The sequence below is a fragment of the Orycteropus afer genome, unplaced genomic scaffold (genome assembly GCF_000298275.1).
Source record: "Orycteropus afer afer isolate SDZICR_OR568_19922 unplaced genomic scaffold, OryAfe1.0 scaffold00281, whole genome shotgun sequence".
Classification (NCBI taxonomy): Eukaryota; Metazoa; Chordata; class Mammalia; order Tubulidentata; family Orycteropodidae; genus Orycteropus; species Orycteropus afer.
This window is the reverse complement of record NW_006921868.1, coordinates 330029-352475: the sequence shown is the minus strand read 5'-3', so window position 1 is coordinate 352475 and position 22447 is coordinate 330029. Positions and strand designations below refer to the sequence as shown.

Genomic DNA, 22447 nt, shown 5'->3' with positions numbered 1-22447 from the left:
GGTAGTGTGGGGGGTTAAGAAATTAACTACCACTTTAAATGTATCTGTAATATTCTCAGATATAGACACATCCTAATTTCAGATATATTAAAATGTGTGAGGTCAGGGAAGGGTGTAGTTTTGAATCAAGGAAAAGAAGAGAGCTTTTTTTACATGTACACACATGCACGCACAGACACATACATCACTGGTGTTAGTTGCCATCAAGGTAATTCCAACTCATGTGCAGAGAACTGCTCCAAAAGGAGTTTCCAAGGCTGTGAGCTTTTGGAAGCAGATCACCAGGCCTTTCTTCCGTGGTGCTTGGGATGGGTTCAAACTGCCAACGTTTCAACTAGTAGTTGAGCAGTTAACCATCTGCAACACCCAGGGACTATATACACACAAACACACACACACACACAATTTTATCTTTAAAAATAGAAACATATTTTTCTTGCTTAAAGGGAACTTATATAACATATAATAAGCATTAGGAATGTCATTTACATATTTTCAAATGGGGAGCACTCTGGGGAGCTAACGTCTTCAACCTTCTATAGCCCTCGGAATCCACATGTCTGATGTTAATGTGCATGTGTTAAGACAAACCTGGGTTTTGACACATTCTCTCAAAATTCTGAAAAAGAAGGCAAGGTCTCCAGGAAATCCTGGCCATTGCCCTTAACAAGGATTATACAGTGGCAGATGGGCTGTCACTGGCCACTTCCAGGGCACTGTCACCCAACACTCACCCCACCTCTCAGTGTATCAGGATGTAAGTGGGCAAGGAGCATGCCGCAGTAGGCATAAATCAGACATTTCTCTACATTCTGTAAATAATTAGCAAACTTCTGCCCCATTTTCTGGTTGACTTTTGAGCCACACAGTGCCACTTACAAATGACTCAGCCTAACACTTGTAAATCACTCTGCACATCCAATAGGTGGGGCGTGAGCACACCCAGCAGAGAAATGTGGTATGAAAGTATGCAAGAGCACAGTCTGCCTGGTCTGGTGGTCTTGACACCAGGAGTAACAGTTCAAGGTGAGTGCTTGCAGCGTTTGTGGACTCCAGGAGAAGTTCTGATCCCTGCACTTAAACTCTTCCCCTCAGAAGGCCCCCAAGTTTGACCATCCTTTCTGTGAGGACTGAGTGTGACTCCCCACATTTTCTCCTGGGAGGAAAGTATGTGGGAACAATTAAGGTCCAGGACCAAGGTGCTAAGGCATTTTCCTTCACCCTTCGCAGGGGCCTTCCCGGTATACTCACCTATTGGCCACGATGCTGGGGTAGTAGGCCTTCTGGTTCTCGTCCACCTTCAGGTCACTCTGGTGAATGAAGCGCTCCTGTTCCTCAAAGGCACGGATGACGCTCACCCCCAGCAGAGTCTCATTGAAGTGGGAGTACACTGGGGAGCGGCTGACTGACTCCAGGCGCTTCAGCTGCCGGGAGGAGGCCACATAGAACCTCTGGGCGAGAGAATGGACAGGGGAGTTGGTGACAGTCCCTCAGCCCACCTTCCTGTGCGGCTGTGCTGATAGAGTCTGGATATTGGTACACTGACAGCTGCCCCCTTCAATATTACAATGGCAGCTCCAGGAGGAAGGAGCCCTGCTAGGGCGATGGTTAAGCACTTAGCTGGTAACTGAAAGTTCAGCAGTTCGAACCCACCAGTTGATCCACAGGAGAAAGCTTACAGAAGTCTGCTTCTGTAAAGATATAAGCCTTGGAAACCCTATGGGGCAGTTCTATTCTGTCCTATGTTGTTGTTGTTATGTGCCATCAAGTCACACCCGACTCATAGCGACCCCTCCCTTGGGTTTTCGAGGCAGTATCACTACGGAAGTAGATTGACCCATCTTCCTTCCGAGGAGTGGCTGGTGGGTTTGAACCACCAGCCTTCTGGTTAGCAGTCAAGTGCCTTAGTCACTATGCTACCATAGGACTTTTAAAAGTTGGAATTGATTCAACGGCACAAAATACGCACTTCCAGGAGACAAAATGTTGGAGCACAGTTACTCTTAACAGGTGTCCCTGCTCATCTGGTGGCCACTGCTTGAACTGCAGACACAGTGTCAACAATAACAATGACAGAAATAGTAATAACTCTTATTTAGTGCCCTCTGTCCCAGGCAAAGGGAGCTCTGGTGGTGTAGTGCCTAAGGCATTTGACAGCTAACCAAAAGGCTGGCGGTTCAAATCCAACAGCTACCTCTTGGAAGGAAGATTAGGGAATCTGCTTCCCTAGTGATACTGCCTCGGAAACCCAAGGAGGGGTTGCTATGACTTGAATCCGACTCGACAACAATGAGTTTGGTTTGGTTTGGGACCCAGGCATTATTTAATATGTTTCTACATACATAAATCAGTTCATTTAATCTTTATAAAAATTCTGTGAGATTCTTACTACTATTGTGATGCAGAAACCAAGGCACAAAGAGGTTATACTTTGACCAGGTTGCATAGCTAGGAAATGGCAGAGCTGGGATTTGAACCCAGGTTGTCTGGTCACAAAGTGTTAACCTCTACTGCCTCTCTGAGGCCTTTAGCATCTATAGTTTTATGCACCAGGCAGTTGGTTTTAAGCACAGGTTTTCAGTTCAACCGGACTTCAGTTCAAGTGCTAACTCTGCCGCTGATCAACAGTATACCCCCAGACGACGCACTTCCTCCCTCCACGCCTCTCACCTGTACAACGAGAACAACGTCACTGCTCTGAAGGACTTTTCCTGAGGATGCATTAAGAATCACATATTCTTACATGTAACATACCATGTACTTAAGTGCACATATAAAACACACACACACATCACTAAGCACAATGTCTGGTAATACCACACTGAACCATAAGAAATTGCTATTTATTGTAGGTAAAATAATAAATGACTATTTTACATGGTTTGACATGGCAGCTGCTGTTGTTAGCTGCCATCAAGTTGGTCCCTGACTCATGGCAACCCCATGCTCCACAATGAAATGCTGCCCAGTCCTGCACCATCCTCCTGATTGGCGGTGATTGGCTGTGATTCACAGGATTTTCATTGGCTGATTTTGGGAGCCGATCACCAGGCCTGATCAAAATCTAGAATATTTCTAGTATCCCAGAAAACCCCCTTCACTCCTTGCAGTTAATACCTACCACTCACCCTCAAGGGGTGGCCACTATTCTGACTTCTATAACCACAGATTAGTTTTGTCTGCTCTTGACCTTCACATAAAGGGAATCACGTAATACGCCTTCTTTCAGTCAACATGAAACCTCATTGATGCATCCACACTGCACGAATGGGTTACAATTTATCGTCCTCTTTACTGACCAACATTTGAGTTGTATCTACTTTGGGCTAAAACAAATCAAGCTGCACATATTCTCTGTGCTGGATATATGTATGTTCTCATTTATTTTGTATATACACCTAGGAGTGAGATTGTTGATTACAGTGTATGTATATATTTAGCTCAAAACTATCAAAAAAGAAAGAAAATAATTCCCCCATAATCCTAACCCTTAAAAAGGCAATGTTTTCATTTTTCTGCCTCCCTTTCCAGTCCTGCCCACACACATTACATATTTTGTCTTAGTTATAATGACAGTGTACAGATAACTTGGTCTTTTGCTAACTTCATTCCCTTTGTAGTTTAAAAATAAAACTGTCGATACTCCAACAGTATCTTCCTAATTATCTCTGTGAAGAGCTAACATTCCACCATGGAATCGCTCCATGGTATACCATGTTCTGCTACCAGCAGATGTTTGAGCTCTAACATTGCTGTTGATCTGTTTCTTTCTTTTGAACTGAGTCCTTCAGGAAAATTCCCAGCCAGTGCATGGACACTGGCGACATTCTGAGTAACTGCAGCTGGATGACTTTCCACAACAGGGGGCACCGGTTTAAACAGAACGCAGTGAGGGCCCAGGGCACGACCCTATTCTCCATGATATCATCTTTGTTCACACTCATCAATCACTAGGCCCCAGTGTGATGGGGTCCTGGGCTGGCCCTGTGAGGATCAAGGCCTCCAGAACCCCCACAAACAAGCCCATGGTACAGTCTGCAGTAAAGGGCTCTGTGGGCTTTCTTACTCTTACTTCACATTGCAGTCAGAACACCCTCAACTAAACAACCATTCTTCACTTGTAATTTTGCTGCAGTTAATCTTTTAGGAGCAAAAAGGGGCGGTGCACCACTGTGGTTACCGGCACAGGCTTTGGAATCAGACATACATGAATTTATACTCCCAGCTCTGCCACTTGGGCAAGATGCTTCACTTCCCCACGCCTCAACATGTCCACCTATCAAATGGAGACACAATAACCAAAGAAACCACAGGTGTTCAAAGAACATATTGTAGAAACAGATTTTATGGAAGAGATACAAGAGAGATATGATTTTCCTATCTAATATGTCCTCCTTTCTCAAAAGAAAGTTGATTTAGATGGGATGGCAATGTACACAGCTAAAGAAGCTATCCTTCTAAGCCTCCTTTCCTAATACAGGTGGTCACATAATGAGTTCTGGACAATTAGGTGTATTCAAAGCAGTAGTGCTGACTCAGCCATTAGATGCTCCCTTGCCCTGTTCCCTTCCCTCAGTTTTGTTATCTCATATGATGGCTGCAACTCCAGCAGCCATGTTAGACCATGAAGCTGACTTATGCATTGGAGGCATGAATGGGTGAGCAGAAAAATAATGAAGACACTGCCTAATTCTAAATTTCTGTTACAAGACAGAAAAACTAAACCGCTGTCTTGTTTAAGCCACTGTTAATGCTATTATCTGCGGGGGGCTTAGGAACTAAAGAATTTCATACATACAGAAATTTTAGTAATAAAGGTCTCTTTATAACAAACTAGTATTTTTTTTTTCCTTTTCTAACTTACAGTTAGGAGCTCTGGTAGCATAGTGGCTAAAGCACTTGACTGCTAACCAGAAGGCCGGCGGTTCAAATCCACCAGCCACTCCTCGGAAGGAAGGTTGGGCAATCCTACTTCCGTAGTGATACTGCCTCGGAAACCCAAGGAGGGGTCGCTATGAGTCGGGGCCGACTCGACGGCACATAACAACAACAACAACAGTATTTTTTTTTCCTTTTCTAACTTATAGCTAGAAAAGTAAACCATCATTAGTGATAAAGTATATATGGTTATCACAAGATAAAAATAACCAACTTAGGCAGTAAAAATGGGTAAAAACCAACCCAAATCTCCTCAAAGCAATCTTCATAAGCTCTATGCTATGAAATGAGCATTTAGCAACTTGGGAGAGCAACATACAGCGGGGCTCATTCTGGACACCAGGCTCCACCTCCTACCTGGACAAAGAAGTAGATGAGGCCCAGGGGCGGGATGATGACAGCAGCAATGGGCGTGGCCAGCAGGATGATGATGCAGGCACCGATGACATTGAACAGGGAGCCCATGAACATCTTGATGACCTGCGGGATCATTGAGTCCACTGTGTCCATCTCCTTGGAGAAGCGGTTCACCAGGTTCCCACTAGGCGTCCGCTCAAAGAAGCTCATGGGCGACCGGAGGACGTTATGCAGCAGATCCAGGTGCAGGCGGCGGGAGGCAAAAATGCCCCCGATGGACACTGCCATGGAGTAGCCAAACACAGCAATACCTACAAACACGCCAGGCATTAAACTCCAACACAGGGCAACAGGACATGCTGTGCACAGACACTGCAGAGAGGCTGTGTGGCCACGTGGGTGAAGCAGGTATGGGCTCCCGACTTCTAATAACAATCCAGTAGTAGTAATAATAATAGTGATTACTGTTTATTGAGAAGTTAGTATCTGCCAAGCACTGCACTACCCCATTTTACAGATGAGAAAACAAACTCAGATATGTGAATTACTGTGTCCCACACGTACTCCACACCACACACACATGTACTCAGCCACTCAATCAGAAGCAGAGCCCCAGGGTCATGTTTTTAATCCATATGCCGTATTCCTCTGGACCAGTGTTATCCAATAGAACTTTCTACAATGATGGAAATGTTCTAGAGCTCAGCTTTCCAATAAAGTAGCCACTAGCCACATACAGCTTTGAAGCATTTAAAATGCGGCTAGTGCAACCAAGGAACTGAATTTTAAATTTAATTTTAATTCATTTAAATTCAAATATGCACAGGTGGCTAATGACTATCATACTGATAGTACAACTCTAGAAGAGACACTATGTGAGCCTAGGTAAACATCCTACCCTCTCTGTTCTCCATCTTCCTGCAATTACAATTTGGAGGCCTCAGTCTCCAACCTATGGGAGGAAAAGGTTCCAGGAACTGAGGATCTCAAGAAAACCATGTGTGTTGTTCTGTTTTGTACAAAGCCATCCTCTGGGATACCATGAGACATCTGGCTCTTCCAAATAATCCACAAAAGGGAACATTCTTTTCAGAGCAGTGATTTCATAGGGATGGAGAAGGCTGTATCTTGGTCTTTCTAATCAAGCAGGAAACCCAAGTGGCTGGGACAAAAATGACAGGCTCTGGAGCCAACACTGCCAAATACTGCCTCTACCACTTAGCAAGGAGCTCTGGTGGCATAGTGTCTAAGGCATTTGACTGCTAGCCAGAAGGCTGGCAGTTCAAACCCACCAGCCACTCCTGGGAAGGAAGGTTGGGCAACCTACTTCTGTAGTGATAACACCTCAGAAACCTAAGGAGGGGTCACTAGGAGTCGGATCTGACTCCATGGCAGTGTTGCATTTTTTGTCGTGTACCACTTATCAACCATGAGAGCTTCCACTGAGATTCACAGACTTCTCTAAACCTTGCTTTCCTCATCTGTAAAACAGGGCAATGGTACTTGATTCATGGTACTAAGGAATGTAATGAGCCTACTTGGCAATGTGTTTGATGGACAGGAAGTACTCAAAAACATCATGCATTTACACTGCACACATGTATATATATATATCACAGACATCGAATACACACATGTATGCACAGCTACAGAGTTATTATGAGCATATAAACACACAGATAATATACTGAGTAGCACAACATTTAAAGGCATGACCTCTGGAGCCAGACTGCACATTCAGTGGAAGCTGCCATGTTTGGGCAACTTACTTAACTGCTCTGGCCTTCAGTTTACGCCTATCTCATGGGAATGCTACAAGGATAAAGTAGGTGAACACCCATCAAAGTGTTTAGAACATAGCCAGGTACCTAGTAAGTGCTTGATAAATGTTAGCTATTACTACCAGTGCTGTTGCACCTGGGGGCCTCTGTGAGATCACAAAGAAGGTACAGCCCAGGGTTTCGCAATCTGTCACTACTAACATTTGGGTTTGGATAATTCTGTTGTGGTGGCCCCTGTGTCCACTGCAGGATATTTGGTGGCATCCTGGTTTCTAGTTGTAAAAACCAAAGTACCTCCAGCCATTGCCAAAGGTCTACTGGTGAGCAGCATCCCCCCTGGCTGAGAACCACCCAGTATAAATTAATTCCTTCCCTCGGCGATAAGTAAGGGTCCATACATGAGACGCTACAGAAGCCCCTTCACCTTGGCACAGTCTTAAGGGGTAAGGGATCCTCCCAACTTGCCAATGTTCTGGATAACCTTTGTCCTCAACTCTCCTCTTTAAAATGGGCACATGGCTGTCCTCCATCCCACCTCCTAGAATATGAAACAAACTTCATTCTACAACTATGTGAGCATTTCCTATGTCCTTGGCACTGTTCATCTGGGTTTGGCTTCATTTGGGGATGCACCAAACCCTGAGAACCTGGGGACCAATTGTGTCTTCAGTCACAGAAGCGTCTATAGGTGCCAGAATCAGTGGGTGAGGAATGGTGGGAAGGGGGAAGCCCACCTTGAGAAATGCCCAGGGCTCCATATATACTCAGCCGGAGTTTTGTGTGTTCCTGGGTCCCATTGACGACAGGATCATCAGTCCAGAGACTGAGCCAGTAGTTAGAAGCCAGGGAAGCAACATGGTTACACAAGAAGAGGAGGATGCTCAGAAAGGAAATGAAGAGTCCAATAGCTTTCATGTAATCCCAGTACACAGAGAGCTTGACCTGGAAATCAACAAGAGAGAAGACATTTTACCAAATGCACCAGCCATGTCCACATAGTCAGAACTTCTTCAGCACATGTGTGGCCGCCAGACCCACACCTCTGCTCACACTACAGCACCTCCTCCCTTTTGTCACTCCACAAATGCTATCAGGCACCTCCAAGGCACCAGGCATGGGGACACAGCAACAAAGTCAAGTTCTCTGTCCTCCTGGAGCTTTTAGTTAAGCGGGGTGACAGATTTTCATCAAATCATCACCCAAATAAGTGCATAATTATAAACACAGTAGGGCTGTTAACAGTACAGGACACCTTTGGGACATCAAAGAACAGATGAGGTTAGAGAAATAGATAGTGGCCAGACCACCTGGCCTGGAGGCCCTGTTCAGAATTTCAATCTTTAACCCCAGGAACAATGGAACATCATCAAGAGTTACAAGTAAAAGGGAAGGAGTGACAAGTTGCCTAATAACCAAGACCAAATGTGGCATCCACCCTGCAAGTGGGCCTACCTGCCACCCCTTTTCCCCTGAACACCCAATGCCAAATCAACTGGCTCCCACTGCCTGGTGCCCCAGCTCCACAAGGCAGTGTGGGTGAGGAGTGTTTCACTTATGTATTCACTGTGGAGCCCAGGACGGGGGCTAAATAAATACATTCCAGTTGCCTGAAGTATGAGTCCCCTCAACACAAGAGGTGGAGCATCTCAGTTCAGGTCAACCTCACGTCCACACCTGCTTGCTCGATTCAAACAAACTACAGGGATCTTTCATTGTTTGTGTGCTTGCTTTTCATGATGAAGTTCAGAAAATAAAAACTGTCTGAGTCTACTGGCTGCCTCTTTTTAATTTTTCAAGGCTTGTTCTTCAAATTGAAATAATCATGGGGGGAGGTGGTTATCAGAATTACAACCATGGTTTATTTCACATCCAGCTTTCACCATGAAAGCAGAACTGCCTGCCATCCCTGGAATTACTCTGCAGAGTCTGGGGATCCCCATCCTTACTACAGTAAAGAACCTGTGAATGGGAATCAGAAATGACTGGGTGTGTCGAGCCCAGTTCCACTTTTGCTTCGGCTCTGGCAAGGCATAAGCCCCTGTGCGCCTCAATTTTCCTCATATGCAAAATGGGGATAGAGGCAGGATCCATCTCCTATGGTGGTTGTGGAGATACAGGGAGGCTTAAACAGACCTAGAATCTCTTCCTTTCCAAGTCCTTGATTTGGGGTCATTTCTCTAGCTCCCTGGAGGTTCAGGGAGCAAGAGACAGCACAGTCACTTCTGCCTGGCCACCGGCAGGGTGTGATGAGAGGAGGAGGGAAGCGGCAGGAAGCACTGGATGCACCTGGGTAGACACAAGGAACCAGTGCCCCAACTCCAGTTATCCCAGTACCATCCTTTTTGTTTTTGCTTTATTTGCTTATTTTTTAAAAAATCTACCCCTTTCCCCCACTTTTTTTTCCCACATAATATTTATTTGTAAAAATAAACTTTGGATTTCATCTTAAATGGGAACTTATTCACACTTGCCCAAAATAGGGAATCTCAAAAAAATACAATAAAAAAAGAGCTGGAAACCTGATGTCCTTGTTACAAGGAAGATTCACAACTATTAGATGTTGAGGAGGATCTAGCACCCAACTGAGACCTTCTCACCAATGTGATCTAAGGACTAAAAGACAAATGAAAGTATTTTTCTATGTAATTTAATGTTCTTTAACGCTGTATCTGTGTACAACCTAACGCCACTTTATGTACACCCGAACATTTCTCAAATTGCCTCATACCGTAGGAGTCCTGCTTTATGACATTTGGGTCACCTACAGCCAAGAGAGTCCCCATGCTACTCAAAAAATAAGCTGGCAGTACAGCAGAGACACCAAAGGCCAACTCAGGGGCCTGCCTATCTGGGTTCAAAACCCAGCTCTGCCAGCAGCTAAAACCTCAGGGAAGTTGATAGCTACTCTGTGCCTTTGTTTCCACACTGCAAATAGTGCTTGTACAGTTTGTTGTGAGGGATACATGAGTGTGTGTTTGGGTGCACCAGCCACTACTCTAACTTAGAGAGCCAGACCTCACCTGCCCAGTTTGAGCCTTGTCTGCCTCCATCAGCTTCCAGGCCTCCTTCTCTGCTCCGGCTTGCTGGAGCTCTGCGGTGCTGTTGTGGTGTCTGTGTGTCTCCCCGCTGTATGACGAGGAGCTGCTGAGCTGTCTGAGGAAAGCGAGGTACACTGGTGTCAACCAGGCCAAAGCTTGGGGTGATCTGCAGAGCCCTGGGGCTGCTCGTGTGGTCTGAGCTGGACGGCAGGGCCCTCTGAGAGAGGGGATGTCCCAAGCAACTGCCACCCTCTGCACATGGACACACACATACATATGGCATGAATAATAGCTGACGTTAAGGCTAGTGGCCAAAATGTGGAGATAGCTCATAGCCCACTTTCCTACTCCATCAGTCTGACACCAGCCACCCACATGGCACTTTGTTTCTCTGACCTTAGCTGATCACCCAGAGTCAAGTCTCCACAAGTTAGGACTGTCCTTCCAGTCCCTGCAAAATAGGCAAACACTGGCCTCCCTGCTGGCTCTCACTGCCCCAGCAGTTTCAAGAATTTGCTAGAATGGCTCACACTCACACAGACTATTACCTACACTTACCCATCTGTTATAACCAGAAAGGATACAAGCATAGAAACACATCAGGTGAAGTCTGGGAGAGCTCCTGCCATGGGGCCTTCGCTGTCCCCAGGAACGTGCCAGCCCTCTCCCGGGCATGGATGTTCTCACCAATCTAGGAGGCCCCAAAAAGAGTGCTTCAAGGTCCTAAGGCCCCTCGTCACTGGGACCTCAGTGAATATGTGTGACTTGGGCCTTAATGCATAGCCAGGATCGATCTATTCAATGAATACACTTGACTGCATTCAGCGCCCCTCCCTTCCTGAAGCAATGTTATCAGGTATTCACTGTGCAACACGCATGGCACTAAGCTCCCCTGTGCTTGATCTCCCTCAATTTTTAGAGCAACTCCATAAGATCCCAACCACGGGGCCACAATCCTCTCGCCAAACTCTCGGGCCAGATGAGTGTCAGGGTTATGGGTCTGCCAATTTCACACACTAATACAGTTACTGTGCTGCTTATTATCCAGCTCCCTGGGATCTGAGGAAACCCTCCAGAATCACATACACTGGTATCTCCACAGTGAAATGCACAAATGGCCCCACTCAATGGGCAAAATGAAGGCTGGTTAAGCACTTGATGACTAAACAAAAGACTGGTGGTTTGAACCCACCCCAGAAGTGCCTCAGCAGGTAAGCCTGTGATCTGCTTCCAAAAGGTGACAGCCATGAACATCTTATAGAGTAGCTCTACTCTGCACACGTGGGGTCGCCACGAGTTAGAATCAAGCCAGCAGCAACTAACAAGGACAACATACTCGGCTTCAGGTCAACTTACATTCTGCCACTAAAAAGGCCGACCACACACTTATAAAAAGTAAGTTTTCTACCACACAGATGTGCTATAAACCTTCAGTTCTCACAGGCTTTTAGGTTCTGGCATTACAGATAAAGGCTCTGTTACTGGACTCATTTTGTACATAAGGAAAACCATCCAAGGTCCCAGGGCTAGGAAGGGTCGGTGCTGGATCAGAACACATTACCATCCACTGTCTCTTGGGGGTGTGGGGCCAGCCACTTTGCCTGTTTGGCTCATCACTGATCTCCACAGTGGGGACAGTGCGAGATGCAAAGCAGGCTCAGTAAATACAGGTGGAATTTTTTTTTTTAAGTTTTTATTGTGATTTGGGTGAAAGTTTATAGAGCAAATTCATTTTCTATACAGCATTTCATATACACTTTGTCTCATGACATTAACTGCAATTTCCCACAGGTTGAATTTTTGTGAATAAATGCATTCAGGAGCACTGACCGCCATCTCCAGACTCCCCCCCTCCAGTACACACACCCCATACAGCTAGAATCCTTCCCACTGATCCTGCCTCCTGGTGTGTATGCCCTGGTATAACCCCTCCCCAAGTATAGATGAGATAGGTGGCTTGCTTCTAACAATGGAATGCAGCAGTGGTGACAGAATGTGACTACTACCCTGGCGGCCCCCTCCACTGCCTTCTTGGCTGACATGCTTTGATGAAGCAGGTTTCCATGGTGGAAAGCTCAGGTAGCTAGGCACTGAGGGCTGTCTCCAGCTGAAAATCAGTTAAACATGAGGCCTTCAGTAATACAGCCCTCGCAACCCATGAGTTTGAGCATAGGCACTTCCCCAGCTGGGCCTTTAGATGAGACCCCAGTCCTGGGCGACACCTTGATGGCAGCCTGAGAGAGACCCTGAGCCAGAGGACCCAGCTGTCATGCCTGGACTCCTGACCCCCAGAACTGTGACATAAAAGGTGTCAAGTGTGTGGTGATGTGCTAGGCAGCTAAAGATAAGTGATACACCCAATGACCTTTATATTTCTGCTGGACCCCCCATGGTCCCACTCCAGCAAACTCACAGGGTTTCATGGTCCTAAGTTCCAGGTCTACACACAGACACTGCCTTTCTTGGCTATCTGACTACAATTCTTAGATGGTGGCAACTGTCAAGGAGCTCTAGTGATGTAGTTAACAGTTTTTTATTATGCCTGAACCCTGGCAGTACCCCTGTTCCCCTCTGACTCCAAGAGAGGCATTGTTCTAAGTGCTGTGCACACATTATACCTGAGACACCTGGTTTACCATCTAGACAAGTGCACACAAAGGAGGAAACATTTCCACCTGCTCCATGTGATAACAAACTGAATCCAGGAGGGTACAGTGGGTGATGTCCTAATAAGCAGAGCTGCTCATGCCAACTTCCTTCTGGCCCCATTTCTGTGAAATGTTCCCACCCTAAATAAGGTGGTCCCAAAATAATAACTGGGCCTAGTTAGCTTTCAGGTCTGGAACTGAACTCACTCCTGTGGCTTCCAGCCAAATGACAGACGGGCATATGGGGTGAACATTTACATCAGGTAGTGACACTCCTTGGAGAGAACAATCGTGGGAGAACAGAAGGGAGACAGTTCGGGGGGCAGGAGTGCATGGGAGGGAAGGACACACGGATGAGGTAACTACAGGGAGAAAGTGGGAAGAGAGCCATTAGTCTATGTGGAACTGCAGTCAATGTCATGAAACAAAATGTGTATGAACTGTTGTATGGAAAACGAATTTGCTCTGTAAATTTTCACCCAAATCACAATAGAAATTCTTCATAATAATAACTGGACACTGTTTACTGAGCAGGTGTCCCTGGGTGGTGCAAACAGATACAGCATTCAGCAGCCAACCAAAAGGCTGGGAATTCAAGTCCGCCCAGAGATACTGCAGAAGAAAGGCCTGGCGACCAACTTCTGAAAACCTCTGAAAGTCCTCAGGACCACAGTTCTACTCTGATACACAGGAGTTGCCATGAGTACAGTTGTCTTGGCAACTGGTGCTCGTATTGGTATCTGCTGCGTACTGACTCTGGGCAGGCCACTGTCCTAAGTGCTTTATATACATTACATTGTGTAAACCTTACTACAACCCCATGAGGTTGCTACTAATATAAACCCTCTCTGGAAGATGAGGAAACCGAGGTGTAACCCAGAGGATGTAGCTTCTCCAAGTGTCTAATGAGCAGACCAAAAGGAACCTGTTTTAAAATATCCCAGCACAAAACTTAGGAGTGCTGGCCACACACTGGATTGGGTTCAATTCCAAGCTCAGCTTCTCTTTACCTAATATTTGTGGAGAGCTCTCAGTGTGCTCAGCTGTGAAATGGGATGATGACAGTAACCATCTCCAGGATCTGACAGACCATCCAGAGCATGGCACTATGCCAGGTTCCCTATGGTGCACGAAACACACTCGCTATTACTGTGACTGCTTTCAATCAAATAGCAGCTTTTAGTGCCTGAAAGTTCCAGGCCTCTCGGAACAAGCCAGCCACAGGTGCATACCATGCAGGGAATGAGGGTCAGAAGTACTGACAGATGGTAACTTATGAGACCCATGTGAGCTGTGTCACCTGGCAGGAACGGTACCAGGCTCATCCTGCGGGCCACTGCACTCCAGAAAGCAAGGTCCTGCAAGATTTGGGCTGGGAGGCAGAACACAGCTCTTTCCAAGACCCTAGGGGAGCTGGAGGTCTTTTTTGAAAGGTCATGCCAAGCAGCTGGCTCCCGCACCCTCCTCCCTGCCCTTGGACAGCAATGTGGGCCTGGAGAGCTCAGGACGAGGCTGCCCACTGGCCTCACCTCTGCAGCTGCTTCCCCGCGGTGTCTGTTACAAGCATTCCATTCTCCAGCTTCGCCTCCTTCGCTGGACCACTGCTGCCTGTTAACCCTGGCAGGAGAGAGAGACAGAGAGTAATGGGGCTTTAAGAGCAGACACCAAAACCCAAGACAAGGAAAACCTCTCACTTCAGGGGGAGAGAGTGGATAATCTGATCACCAGGAAGCTCAGAAAGTAAGACCTGCTCTGCTGAGACCACATCTGGCGCAAGGATGCTACTGCATGCAGCTGCTTGGGAACCCCATTGGCAGAGGGTGCGGGGCCTGGGCAGGTGCTGAGTGCCAGCCCGATGGGTAACGTGCAGCTGAGCGGCAGGTCTCTGCTGCCTCAGGTCTAGCCCGCGGGGCATGGACGCAGCGGGCAAGTGCACGCCCGCTGGTCCCCAAACATCCCAACGGGGGCTACTCAAAACAAACAGCAACCAGCATGGCAAAGACATGCACCAACAGGGAGAGTCTCAGAGGCCCCTGCGGCAGGAGTTAACCCTTTGGTTAAGAACACAGAGAGGTCTAGAAGGACTGGGGCAGGGGCTTCCCCAAGAAAAAGAAAGTATTTCAACATCCCGGCCACACCACAGTCCCAGAAAGTCCCTACCCAGCATCAGTGATGGTAATCAGAACATCGGCAAGGACAATGGCTAACATTCACGGAGAGGTGCTTCCCGTGCGAGTGCTGCTGTTCTTAAAGGTATTGTCTCACTCATCTCCACTCAGTGGCAGGCTCACTGTACATACTGGTTTCCTTGCTCTCTGGTGCCAGAAGGGAAGCCCAGAGAGGAGTCTGAAGAGCCGACTCCACAAGGGTAGGAGAAGGCACAGGAGAGAAGTGACAAAAGGGGACAAACAGGCTGCTAACAGGGGACTCGGACACCCTGGGATTTGCTGAGGTAACGTGAAAAAAAGCAGAATGCAAAAACGGCAGGCACTCTCAGGTGACAGCCACAGGAAATACAGACAGAGGGCTGGGGTCCTCGAAGCACCAGTGATTCTTGATCCTGGCCGCAGACTGCATCAGCTGGGACACTTCCGGAGGCCCAGATGCCCAGGTCCAGCCCACTTCCCACAGGGACAAGGCAGAGCAGGCTGGGTGCTGCCATGCTGAGCACACGACAGCGTAGCTGCTCAACTCAGTAACTGCGACTCAGAGAGGTGTCCCTCCACCCCAGCTGTGTGTCCTGGGTAAGTTATGGAACTCTGTGCTTCAGCTTCCTTATCTGCCACCTGGAGATGCCAACAGCACCTGTCTCACCAGCTCCGTGGAAGACGGAATAAGACCTTACACGGTGCTTGGTGCAGTGCGTGCTCAGTAAAGGACACAAACGGTTGTGGTGCTTCTTTGTATTTTGAAACACCTACAGATAAATCTGGGGCATAGCCAGGATTGAGAATTACTGCTTTAAATGTTCCCTAATACTTGTCCTTCTACCTCCAATGAAAACAAAGCTAAAAGAAAATGGCCAAATCATGCGTGAAGGAGGGGTGATGGCAAGATGGAATTCCATGCAGCTGCAGGCAGTCTGGGCTCAGATCACTGCACAAGATGGCCTTGACTTTCTCTGGGGCAGGAAACACCCTCAGAGATGCTTGTTCTGTGGGGGGTGAGCTTCAGAGAGGCCCTTCTTCCAATCTGGCAGTGCCAGGCGCCCCTCCCGTAAGCCACAGCCTTCTCCTCTCCTGCCAATCAGCGTACCCACTTTTGCCCAGCCAGGGGGCCCTGCCTAAGGTAAGCCAGTGAGACCCTGGCTCAGGACTTTGGATGGTGAGTGGCCCAGTAAGGGCCAAAGAGAGTTCAAGTTGATCCATGCTAAAGGAGCCCCATCTGGAGTTCTCATTTCCTGAGTCCTAGCTGTGCAGTTTTACCTTTGATGATCATGAGCCCCAATTAGTTCCAACAAATGCCCTTTTTGGTAAAGTGGCCAGAGTTGACTCTGTTGATTCAGCCATGCACTGCTGGTTACAGACTACAGGTGGCATGGGTTTGCCAGTCTGTGCCTTTATGTTACCATAGGGAGCCGTGGCAGCCTTTCCCACTGAAATTCTACAGGATGACATCACTCCTCTGTGCCCCGGCAGCCCACCTGCGGGGACTCTACCAGGCACCATCACCCCACACTGTCTTGACCTGCCTTGGGGGCGATGGGCATCCCCAAGACAGGAAGAGTATCTGAATAGTCAAACCGTTGCCCATCTACTATGTGCCAGACACTTTCCACACATGACCTTTCCTGGCATGCACTGTCACGGTCATTTGACAGAGGAGAGACAAGAAAGATTAGCCAAGGTCATCCAGGCGACCAGAGGCTGAGCTGAAGAATCAAACTGCATCTCCAAGCACAAAGGACAAAACCTGGCACACAACAGGTGCCTACTGTTCACTGAATGAATCAGTACATGAACAATGGGAGGGAGGGAAAATGCACAGATACCCAAGTCCCCTCCCAGGCATGCAGCAACAGTGCAAGTCCCTCTAGGTGTCATTCTACAAGCGCAGTCAATTCTAACCCCCGTGCCACTGACCTTCCTCTGTCACATCCACCACTTTGCTGCCTGGAAATTCACAAGACCCAAGAAAGTGTTAAGAACCAAGTCAAAATGGCCTCCCTAAGCCCCCAATAAAATGCCCAGAGCTGACAAATGGGATGTCACTCATAAGGATGAGGGGCCCAGGTAACTGAGGGCCTTCTCCATTTGGGCCTTGGTTACCCCATCCCACATGTGTTGAGTAGGTGGATCCCTGACAAGCAGGATGCCCAAGACCAGTCCCTAGTCCTCAAAGTCTTAACTGTAATTGTTTAACCACAAAAAGAGCAAGGAAAATGCAGACTAACCTTCTGTCTTTATGCCTGTTTCATGGCAGCAGAGAGAAAAGAATCAAGCATTACAGTGGGGCACAGGGGGCAGGGCAGCTGGAGGTGGCACAGGCCTTGCTCCTGTCTGTTCCACCTCAGTCTTTAGTCTCGGAGGTCGGACACGGAGCCTGAGAGGGACCAAAGACTCAAGAAAAGGGGAAGAGAAGGTCACTCAGCTGTCATCTTGGACACTCTCAGGCTGAGATGGGGGCTTCTGTGGGCTCTCACGGACCCGCAGGTTCCCCTCCACCACTGTGTTTAGCACCAGGACGTCCTTGATTGCTTAGTGATACATCTCCTCCATCTGACTGTGAGTTCTTAAGAGCTCGGACCAGGTTTGATCCACCATTCTATTCCCAGCACCTGTTGTGTCAGGTTGCCATGTGCAGCTGAACAGGATGTGCACTGCACAGCTCCAGGGGCATCATCCTACACAGTGCTATACATACCAGATGGCCTTGTGGCACACACAGCAGGTGCTCTGTACACCTCTGATGGGCACATGGACTTATCTGACACACAAGTGAAGAAGCAGAGTTGAGTTTCCAAATACCAGAGGGGGCCTCCCATTGGCAATGGTGGTACCACCTCACAGCCCATAACCACAAAGCTGGTTTCTAAACTGGCGCTGAGAGAAATGGGTAAGATCAAGCCCAGGTTTTCTTCTGTCCTGGGATATTTACACAGCTCTGTTAATGTCCACAGCCTCGGACCTATAGATTGCATAGATAGTTCATGCCTAAAATAGTCAAAGAACAATTCATCCCCTTACTTATTTAACACATCACTGAGTGGCTAGGAGTCCTGCTGGGGCAACAGGTAAGCACTGGGCTGCTAACTGCAAGGTCTGAACCTACCTGGGCTCCATGGGACAAACACCTGGTGATCTGTTCCTGTAAAGCCTAGAAAACCCTATGAGGTGGTTCTACTTTGTCCCATGGGGCTGCTGTGAGTCAAAAGCCGGCTGACTCAATGGCACCCAACAAAAGCACTGACTGTCCACCACACACTAGGTGCTGTTCTCAGTCCGGGGCACAGAGTGGGGACCCAAACACCCTCACAGAGCTTAAATCTCCAGGAGAGAGGTGGACAAGGAGCAAACCGGTGGATCCATAATTTACTGTCAGGCAGTGAGGAGGGCTACAAAGAATAAAGCAGGATGAAGGGGAAATGAGTGATGGGCAGAGGTACTACAAAATAATAAAGAGTTTCCTTTTTTCTTTAAAGTAAACACATGAAACCTGTAATTCAACAATGTTCTGAGTGCCAGATGATGGGGCTCAAATGGAGACCACTCAGACTTTGCTGCTACCTCATAGCACATGGGAGGCTGCCTGGGCTGTGCACTCAGCCCAACCAAAACACTAAACCCATTGGCCAGCAAGTCGATTCTGACTCGGAATAACCTTATAGTTTCTGAGGCTACACATTTTCACGTAAGCAGACTGTCACACCTTTGTCCTGCAGAGTGGCTGGTGGGTTTGAACTGCCAAATTTCTGGTTAGCAACCAAGTCCTTCATCCACTGCCCACCAGGGCTCCTTGTGCACTCAGCCCAGGAGCCCTCAAAGCAGGCACCTCAGGAAGCTCTTTATTCCAGCACCACTGCCTTTACTCAAGAAGGTTCTGCAACTCCGCTTGGGCAAGGGCCAGCAGGCAGGCCTCCCTCGAGGAAAAGATCCAACTGTTGCTTTATAGTCAACACCTCAATTTTGACCAAAAACGGAATTGACTGGCTGCATCTCCCAACCTTATCCACCGGACTCGGCTCTGAAAGTTCTTCATATTCAAAAGAGGAAGAAATATCACCCTGAGGACAGCCAAAAGGAATGTGCAGTCTGTCCGATGAATGCTCCAGCAGCTGTTCAGTGTTTCTGACAGGTTTTTGTAATATGGAGAGGTACTTTTGACTCCACGTTAAGAAAACAGAGAAAAAGGAGAGGGGATGAATAAGAGATGACAAAATTGTACAGTATGATTTCAACTTGTCAAAGAATAATGCCTCAAAAAACGTCAGGTGGAGAAGATGTCAAAATGAATGGTGAGTAGGAGAGGGACAGAAACAGAAGTTTCTCCTCAGAAACAGCCAAAGATGTGATCCAAATAAGTCCAAGGTCACTGGCCCTTGGAGTTGGCTGAAGTGGAGTACAACTAGACCTTGACATTAAGATTTACAAACAGAGTCCCTCCATAGAGGTGTGTGTGTTGGGGGACACACCCAGTTTGATTTAATACCCACAGGCTGAAGACTTCTCTGAGTACTGCCTGGTGGAATTGGGAAACAAACCTACAAAAGCACTAGGGTGATGGGTGGTATTCTCATCACCAAATTAAGTGCTGATGTGCACAAAAAATAGTAACTGGGCAGCATCCATGTCCTGCATAAACTGAGCTGCAAACTCTGGCTGCTGGGGAGGAGGGGAGAAAAAATAAACCACCCGAGGCCAGCAGAATGTTCCTGGCTCCCCTGGATTGAAAGGCGAGAGAGATTTTATTCTGGGAGATTCAGTTAAACTCATCTGCGTTGACTTACGAAGCACAGAGAGCTATTTTAGCCCATGTGTAGTCTGGATTTGGTAAAATACAGTGATTGTGAAGTTGCCTCAACCCATCACACAGGTGTGTCTTAACTAGAGCTAAGAGACAATCAGAGGATGGAAACTACAGCAAGAGGAAAACAAGACAGACTTAGAGGGAAAACTTCCCAACTGTAAATGCATGGCTATGTAGAAACCTGTTCCAATGAGATGATTTAGAGCTAAAAAGATAGCACATGTTACACGCTGGCAAAAAACAAAACAAAACCTTCTTTTTAAACCACTACGGTAGTTTGGCTGCAGTTTAAGCGCTCAGCTGCAAACCAAAACGTTGGCGGTTTGAACTCGCCAGCTGCTCTACATGAGAAAGTGGCAGTCTGCTTCTGTAAAGTCTGATGGAAACCCTATGAGGCAGTTCCACTCTGTCCTATAAGCTTGCTATGAGCTGACATCGATTTGACAGCATGGGTTTATTGGTTGGTTTGTTTGGGAGTGGGTCACAACAGCACTATTCACAACCGCTAAAAAGCAAAACCACCCAAATGCCCATCAAGTGATGAACAGAGAAATAAAATGTGGTATATATCCACAAAACAGAATATTACTTGGCAATAAAAGTGAATGAAGTACTGAAACATGGTACGATACAGATGAACTTTGAAAACATTATGCTAATGAAAGAAATCAGCCACAAAAAACACAAACACTGTAGAATTCCATTTATATGACATGTCTAGAACAGGCAAATCTATGGGTACAGAAAGGAGCCGACTGGTGGTCTAGTTCTGGGAGGGTTGGAGGAAAATGCAGAGTGAGTGCTACTGGATATGGGGTTTCTTTCTGGGTGATGAAAATTTCTAAAACTGATTGTGGTGATATCTATACAACCCTGAATACACTAAAAACCACTGGATACTTTAAATGGGTGAATTGTGTAGTGCGTGAATTATATCTCAATAAAGATGTTATTTCAAAAAAGAACTAATAAACAACCAAAGCCACTAGGAACTCTTCAGTGAAACACTGATACAGAGGTGTGAATGACCAGGAAACCACAGAAGGCTCCATGGACCGGAAGCCGAAAGCAGACTTGGGGTCCCTCCCAGTCCTGTCAGCAGTGCTGTGTATCCTTGGGCTGGTCAATTGCCCTCTCTGAGATTCAGATGCTTCCAAAGGCCCAGCAGGGTGACTACCCTGCCAACCTCATCTCCCCCTCTACCCCTTGCCCACTACGGTCTGACCACACAGGCCTCCACTTCGTACCTTAAATCAAGCTTGCACTGGCCCTGAGGGCTTTGCATTTGTTGTTTCCTGTGCCCAGAACACTGTTCCCCAGATCTTGTCCTTTTTGTCTGTTTCCCAGCCTTCCCACATCAAAGCCTCCATCCCACAGAGAGCTTCCTTATCGTTCCCCTGCTGCCTGAGTTATCATCCATCACTCCCCAGACCATTATCCTACTTTTTCCTTCCCAGCACCGAATGCTATTGAAACCATCTTTATCTGATGATTTGCTTATTGTTTTTCTTTTCCACTAGATTCTAAGCTCCATGGTAGGAGTTTGCCTCTGTCATGTTTACTGCTATATCCCCCAGGACATAGAACAGTACTTAACACATAGTAGGTGCTCGGTAAGACTTGTTGAGTAACTAAATAAATGAATGAAATGAACGAACAGGTCTTTCCTGGTGATCCCCAGGGCTGCTGCACTGCGGTTTGAGAGGCCCGTTCACCAAGGCTTTGATGTCAGTGTTGCCAGAGGCAACACTGCCATGTGGTGGCGCTGAAGCCCCAGCCACTGAGGACAGTTTATCTGAGACCTGCTTGGGGATCAAGCACAGAACATGCACCAAGGGCCAAGGGAGTCTGTAATTAGCTCCTGGAAGAGAGACATCAGGGGAGGCAAGTGGCCTCTTTATCTCCACTCTTCTCAGCAACAGCTGAAACCAAAGCAGAGTAGGCCAGACCAAAGTCATGGTCCTATGGGGCCCAGAAAAAAGTACCTGCCAGCCTCTTCTTTGGCCATGTTATTGCCAGGTCAAAGCTTCAAGAAGAGAGGCACTGAGGATCCTTAGAGATGCCAGTCTCACCAGTGGAGCCCCAAGAGCCTGGAAAGGCTGCAAACCAGGTTCTGAACCTTCAACCAGCTGCTAAGAGTACAGGTTCCTTAGAAGTCTCACCTGATTTGTGCCAAAGACACTCACAGAGTAAGGTCTGTACCAAGAATTCTCTGAGGAGCCACAGGGTGCCTCCAACATTATTCTAGCTTCCAGATTCCTGGCGTGGGAGAGCAGGCTAGGCAGGATGGCTGGGAAGGGGAGGTTCTATCTCGAGTTGGCAGATGCCAAGTGTGCATATGTCACAGGAGGATATACCATCTTCTCCTGAGGAGTGATAATAATAGCTATCATTGACCAAAGGCTTACAAAGCACCAGGCCCCCCGCCTGAGCCTCCGTGTACTCCAGCACACTTCATCCACACTGAACGCCAGCGACGAGGTGGAGGCCCAGAGGCTTTGAGGGACTGGCCTGAGGTCACAGCTGGTAAGATTCAAACCCAGGCTGTGCTAACTCAGTGCCTGCATACTCAGCCCTCACATCTGATCTGAGTTATGCTACGTATGTCATTGGAGTCTCATGGGCTCTTGCAAGCCAAGAGATCATCCCCATTTTTGCCATGAGGAACCTGAAGCTCAGCAGGCCCACAGCCACATTACAGGAAAGTACGGCACCTGCC

General features: G+C 47.5%; 1 protein-coding gene across 1 annotated transcript in view; it reads right to left on the bottom strand.

Annotated features, from left to right (window-relative positions):
• The window catches only part of ABCC1 (ATP binding cassette subfamily C member 1), a 180480-nt gene that overhangs the window by 22906 nt on the left and 135127 nt on the right, over positions 1-22447 (bottom strand). The window contains exons 20-24 of the mRNA XM_042782274.1: positions 14292-14379; positions 10097-10229; positions 7811-8018; positions 5296-5606; positions 1252-1451 (exon numbers count right to left, since the gene is read on the bottom strand). Of these exons, the coding sequence (XP_042638208.1) occupies positions 1252-1451; positions 5296-5606; positions 7811-8018; positions 10097-10229; positions 14292-14379 (940 nt within the window). The remainder of the gene's footprint in view (positions 1-1251; positions 1452-5295; positions 5607-7810; positions 8019-10096; positions 10230-14291; positions 14380-22447) is intronic.